This window comes from Hirundo rustica, chromosome 1 (assembly GCF_015227805.2).
Source record: "Hirundo rustica isolate bHirRus1 chromosome 1, bHirRus1.pri.v3, whole genome shotgun sequence".
Taxonomy (NCBI): domain Eukaryota; kingdom Metazoa; phylum Chordata; class Aves; order Passeriformes; family Hirundinidae; genus Hirundo; species Hirundo rustica.
Genome location: NC_053450.1, coordinates 44,070,872 through 44,077,700, shown reverse-complemented (window position 1 = coordinate 44,077,700; position 6,829 = coordinate 44,070,872). Strand labels below are relative to the sequence as shown.

General features: G+C 38.9%; 1 protein-coding gene across 1 annotated transcript in view; it reads right to left on the bottom strand.

The window, feature by feature from the left end:
- Positions 1-955: 955 nt before the first annotated feature.
- Positions 956-6,829, bottom strand: part of KLHL14 (kelch like family member 14) — a 60,705-nt gene continuing 54,831 nt past the window's right edge. The window contains exons 8-9 of the mRNA XM_040085645.1: positions 4,136-4,293; positions 956-3,669 (exon numbers count right to left, since the gene is read on the bottom strand). Of these exons, the coding sequence (XP_039941579.1) occupies positions 3,529-3,669; positions 4,136-4,293 (299 nt within the window). The 3' untranslated portion in view covers positions 956-3,528. The remainder of the gene's footprint in view (positions 3,670-4,135; positions 4,294-6,829) is intronic.

Here is a 6,829-nt window from a genome sequence, read left to right as displayed (position 1 = left end):
GTGATATGTGCTTCTCAAAAACCATCTTTGCTTTCCTCATTAATTCTGATTTTTTCTGTGCTGTTGATCCTCAAAACCTTCCCAACTTCTCCTCTCACAGTCTCATTTTCTATTTTATCCTTTCATCTACTTTTTCCCTTCCTTTCTAAATCATATCTGAGCCTATTGCTTCCAGTTTCTTTTCTTCATCCTTCTCCCACCTAACCTAAAAAGTGCATAAATCTCCCTTCCTTCCTCCGCTGAAATAAACTCATTAGTGAAAGAATTCAATTTGTTGTGCTATTTTAGTGCTATCCAGTACAGCTCACACCTGCTATAAATACGTGGGCCAGTTTGCTTAGTACACCCCCCTGGTTTGCATAGGTGAGATCTGGTCCCTGACAAAGGTTTTCAGGCATGAATGAACAATGCATGAATAGTAACTGGCATTGATGATGCTTCTGCTTCCTGGTAGAACCTTCTGCTTTTACCTTGTCTTCTCAGCCTGGCAACACCTCTTGTCCCAACTCCTTTACAGCACGCCCATGCCAGCACTTCTCCTCAAAGAACTGAAATACCTATAATTAGAAGTGTCAGTTGCCACAGGAGGAACATTTTGAAGAGGGATGAAGTTGCCACAACAAGCACAGAATCCCCCAAAGCAAGACTGGGCTTAACAAAGCAGGGTCCTTTTCACTTACTGTGGGACAGAGGAACAGAGGGAGCAGTGCAAGGCAGAGGCATTTCTCAGGCATGCAGTGGCTTCTCCAGTGAGAGCAGGCACAGAGGTGGAGCTTTCCCTGCTGGAAAAAAGTGCTGCTTTCCCAGGCCAGGCACTGCGCTCAGGGGAAGACCGACTCACTACACATCCGTGTTTTACTGCAGTCACTGCACTGACAAGCACTGAGTAATGACACTTGGAAAACAAGGAGGCCGTTATGTAACACCAGAAAATAAAGGAAGTTCACACATCTACATGATAAAAAAAGTTCCAAAGAATTTAATGTAGATATTATTTATACATACACTTTGTAAGTAGGAATATGGCAGACAGTTGAATTAGTACATAAAGTGTTATTTAAAGTTTCCCCCCTACAAGCAAGCTTCATTTACACAGTCTAGTACTGTACAAAATTTACATTCTTTGTGTGACTTATTTAGTTAGCATTTTTTCCTTGGTCGTGCCTTCCTGATAGATAGAAAGATTTACATACAGTCCTCATAAATCTTTAAACCGGTAAAAAAAAGGAACCATTTAAAAGGACAAGAAGTATCCTTTAAAAATGGTACATTTTAGTAGAGACAGGTGACAGTCAGTGTTCAGTGGCAGACCTTTTAAATGTCATACAAGGTTTCCACATTTAGTATCTTAACAGTTTCCTTTTTTATATATATTTATATTTATATACTTTCAACAGGAGAGGAAAAAAAGTCATGATTGCACCAAATATATTTTACAAGGGATCCCTTGGATCTGAACAATATAAATAAATACAAAACCAACTAAGATTGCACTATGTAGGAGAAATGGATTGAGATTTCAGGATATACACTCCACTTTTATGAGTTCCTTAGTGATGCTCACTGGAAAACTCCCCAAGGGCACATTCAAATATTAGCATCTTCAGATAATTGTTTTGTTTAAACATTTTTTCCAGGTGTGCAGCTACCTCATCAATTGGATTATTGCATTTTTGTGGTATCAGTCTTTTCTGCATTACTCCAATTTTACAAGTTGTGTAATTCTACTACAAGCAAGGGAGTTGCAATAAAACTGGACTGATGCCAGAGAGAAACAGTCTCATGATATTTGCTCTCCGTTATTTATATTGCTCTCAAGCATCAATATATAGTGTAATTTCTGTGTACATTCACCCTTTTTCTATTTTGCAAAGCAAATAATGAATTCTTTCTCCCATCTATTGCCTCTGCGGCAGAAACCAACCTCCAGTAGCTGCCTGTTCCTTTCTTAATGCACTAGCATTAAGTCCTGTCATATGTGCAGGGCTGAAAATGCAGGATTGGAGTGTCCTTTGCCTTTTATCTGGCGCAGTCAGCTACAACTAGGCAAATTAAAGGCTAATATTTAGCTGACATAAAGTACATCCATTGGCTTCAATGGAGCAATGTCAGTTTACACCAGTAAAGAGGATGGTCCTGAGAGTAATGGATACAGCACTAGTAAACCACAGTGGAAGAATTATACACATACTTTAATGAGGTGCAGATGATTATGTCTGTTAACTGCAAGGTGATGAAGAATTGGGCTCAGATTTTGTCACTGCTTTTGCAAAGCCAGGACAGAAAGACATAAGCTTAATACATAGACAGTCTGATTTGTGAAAGCAACTATGACTTCATGAAGCAAGTCCTAAATGCTACTGGTCCTGTGTGGGAGCATTCTGAACTCGCTTTGCAATGTGTAAATAATTACACAGGCTATAAGGCAGTGGAAAGTTTAGCCTTATATTACTTTGGATCAATAGTAAAACTCTCTCAGAGTGCATCTTAAGATCAACCACACAGGACTACTTTAACTACTTACCAGTGTCTCTCCAAAAATGTGCATAAGCATTTCAGAGTCCAAAGCAATAAATTTATGATTAAATACGGTCTTATTGTCTTTGAAAAGAACTTGCACAGATGCTGATATTGAACAGGTTAGTGAAAAGGAAGTAAGGTTTCTGGTGATTTGTTAAGGGGTCATAGAAATTACTTACTTAAAAAAAACAGATTTTAAGCTATGGGATCCAAATTCTGTTATACTAATGTAGAACCAGTCATTCCATGTGATTTCAGTGAAATGACTCTGACTTTACATAAGTGTGATTAGAAGAATTTGATCCTAATCCCTAAGCTGCTATTGCAAGAAGTGCTCTGTAAAGCATAGCTTTCATTGTAGTCTGCTTTCTGCTGCACTTGCACATGGGGACTTTGAAGGCAGAGTGTATTAGTTGCCAAGCTGTGCAAAAACTGAATGATATTTCTTTACCTTTTATAATCTTCTGATGCTGTGTTGCTTGCAGAGCATATGAAGTAGTTGTAGGTTAGGATTACAGAGGAGGAGACAATTCTGCAATGCAGTATGAGCTTTTCACTATTTGAATTCTGAAACATTCATGAAAACAACATCCTCATGACTTCAACACAGATCACATGCAGGTAGATACAATGCACAATACTGATCTTGTCTCTTCAGGCTCTATTTGAACAGTTAGCTTTTTTTTTTTTTTTTTTTTTAAGTTAAATTTAATGTGAGGAGTGTCTCTGCAGCAGGAAAAGTTTAAATCAGTCTGAAATGGCAGTCTGTCAGCATGTAATGTTCGGTGTGTTTTAGCTTCTTGCTTCATAAGACACCGGCACCTATCTGAGATGGGACAACGCTTGGTTTTTCTTTTCTTTTAGTTTGCTCCTAAAGCATAAACATGGAATGAGGGGTCAATTATGGTAGCTTTGTTTTAACAGGAATTCTGTTCTAATAAAATATTTACGTCACCCGTCATTATTTTCCCAAATGCACTCAGAGTTCGTGTCAGTGCTCCTGGCCCATCACTTGTTGTACGGAACGCAGGCTGGCAATACCACCGTCGAACACGCCGGTCCTGCGAGGGGCTCCGCAACGTCACCTTCCAGTTCTGTCCAAGTCCCTTTCTCAGGACTATAGCAAATAGTAGAAGATTTGTAGGCGCCCTGCAGTAGAACAAAATGTTGTATGTGTCAAAATGTCAAATGTGGCTTTGCTAAAATCCAAGTCACACATCAGCTCTAAAGATATTGAAGTGACTTGGGGTCACTCTAACTTAGAAGCTCTTCAAGGGGGTTTGGTTTTTTCAGCAACCAGCCTCTGAAAATCAGTCTCATTTACAAGCACCTCATAAGCAGAGCTGTAAGCATATAGGCCCATCAATCATTTTTTCAAAATTCCTTCTGATTTTTAAATTATTTCATATCAGTGAATAGAGTGCAATAAAAATTTATCTCAATAGAGAAGCACAGCGGTAAAAAAACACTCCATGTTCTCCACAAGCTGAAAACTAACCCAAAGCTGCCCCTGTAGCTAATTCCCCTCTCCTCTCCATCCCATCTGCATACTATATGGACTGGCCACAAGAACCCAGAAGGAATAGAAAGGTGATTGTAGAAAGCAGGTACGCACCATACTCCAGCTGTAGCCTCCTACAAGGTAAATACTGTCATCAAGGACTGCGCAGCCAGGGCCACTGCGACCCTCCAGAATAGGAGTCTGGAGGATATTCCACTGGTCACCTTTTGGATCGTAGCATTCCACAAGCATGACGTCGAGATGCGAGAAACCTGGATGAGGGCATTAAGAAAAGAGAACATGGTTTATGACATGCTGTTTTATTACTTATTTTACTGTTAAATTTATTAAATTACAGTTACAATTATATTATTACAATTATAATTGTTAAACATTTTTTTCTAGAAAATATTTTCATATACATTTAAGCCAACTTCTGTAACATGAGTGCTTCCTTATTTCAGTTCAAATAAATCTGTTGAAGGATTTTACCATTAGTTCTACAGTCTTCTTCTACAAATCATGAGTCCTTATGAAACCTGACCACATCAGGAAACACTCAGTAATAACTTATTAGTGACATGAGCAGATTCAAAGAAAGTTCTTTCTTGTCTATCAGCACTAATACAAGTTTGAGCATGTAGGGAAAGACTGTCCTGGCATTCTTTCTCAAAATTCATCTTTAGATCCAATCTATTCAAAATGGAACATACTGAAATTTTGCTCAGAAATCAATGTCTAACAAGTCCAGGGACAGCTTAGACAACTGATGCCACTTGGTTCTAGAGGGATGAAGTGCTTAGCATGATGGACATGATGTGCAGGACCAGTTTCAATTTTCTACCTCATTTAAGGTGTACCCTAAAGCACACAGCTGGGGTAAAGTCTTTAAGGTAACAAAAAAATGTAACCACAAAAATTGTGGTCCCATCTTTCCCTGGTAGACCAAAAAATGCTCCAAGCAACTGCTGCTGCTGTTTGATCACCAAAGGGCAGAGGGGTCTCAGCTCAAGATTCTCAAGCTGTATCAGTTAATATGAATTAAGTGAGCTGAACACAGACATTGAACACAGGAGTCCCAGTTCCTGCTCTAATATTTAGGCAATTCCCTATTTCAAACTACTTTCTTTATCAGAGCACTGCAGTAAAGTACAGCTTTCTTAATATGCTGAAGTGCTTAACTCTTCTGTCTCCTCTTCAAGGTATGACAGCAAAGAGAAGTAAGATTTTCTGTAAAAAAGGGTATTTGGTGATATCAGCACTTCACAAGGGAGCTGCTTGCTCAAATATTATTTATGTCTGGAATGAGTATGAAAAAATACAAAATAATTCATAATAATATGAAATAATTATTCGCTGCTTTAAGGTTTTCAAGGGGCCATAAAAAGGCCACTGCTGTGCACCCAGAACCTGTCAAAAGCTCTGTAACACACTGCAGTATGCACATGACTAGCTGTGACGTGGTAAATGCACAGCTAACACTACTTCACAGTTCAGCTTCACAAAGGAGGGCTTTGCCATGGAGCCCTGCTATTCCCTGCCAGTGGAGAATTTGTAACATTTCATCCACACTTCAGTCCCCTCCCTCCTCCCTGTCCTTGCAGTACATCCTTTTGTTTCACTGTATAGGAGAAACCATTTTTTTCTAAAAAGTCCTTTCACCAGACAGCCACATCTTCCCAGAAGCCTGGATGTTAAATACCTCTCACAACACTGAGCAGTTCAAGCATAACAAAGGCACCCAGGACAACACTTGTAGAGGCAAAAACGCAAAGCATATTAGAAGTAGGTGAAACTGTGTGGGGAAAAAAAAAGGAGGCAGAATAGAAGCAATTCAAGCCTCTGCAAGCCAAAGTATGTGCTTTAGCTTGAGGAGAGCTGTGACAGGTTTTTCTTTTGTAGGAGGAAAAGCCAACACCTTGAAGCACTGAAACCTACAAAATTTGCAGGTGTTCATGTGCAAGCAGCTTTTGCCCTCATCACCTTATAAGGTCCAGTCCATAAACACCCATCACAGCTGGGGGTGGGGAGTAGAGGCACAGCAGCACTGAACCCGCCTGCAGGGGTTTATGCACCAGTACTATTTATCAGGGAAAATTTACATCTGGAACTTTGTCCCTTGCATGCTCCACAGATACTCAGATCTCCACAAGCAGCATGTGGCTTTACAGCGTCATGGGAACCCAGGGACCCCATGTCAGACATGACTTGGTCTGCTGGCAGTTAACACATTTTTTGACTTTTTCTTCTATATTATGATTTTCTCTTTTGTTGTTGGAGTCTTTTTTTTTTTGTTGATGTTTTGTTTTAAACATTAAAGGAGAAAGAAGAAAAAAAGTGAATATAAAATATGAAATATTATCACAGAACAAAGGAGCAGGAGGTGTGCTTTTTGTCTAAGTGGCTGGATTAAGAAGCATCTTTAACAGCAATGACATGCAGGTATTAGGATAAAAATACCAGATGCCTAAGCAATAGTTATTTTAATATGAGACCTTTTCAAAAGATGAAAACAGGAATTATAATAAACAAGCTACATTTAATACTAAAAAAGGATTTAAAGAGCCTAGTCCTAATATTTAATGGCTGGAAATTTGCTTTTTTTTTCTCTTCGTTAAATCAGGAGATTGTTTTTGTGTGTTGCTCTGAATAAAGCACTCTTTTAACTGCACATTTTGGAAAATGATTTACAGAGGAAAATATTGCTGGTACTTTTGGGTCAAAGAATAATCTGTTTGTTTCACAGAATTCTTGGAAATGACAAATTGTCCGTGCCTTTGACTAATGGTAGCTCCCATTTTTATTATC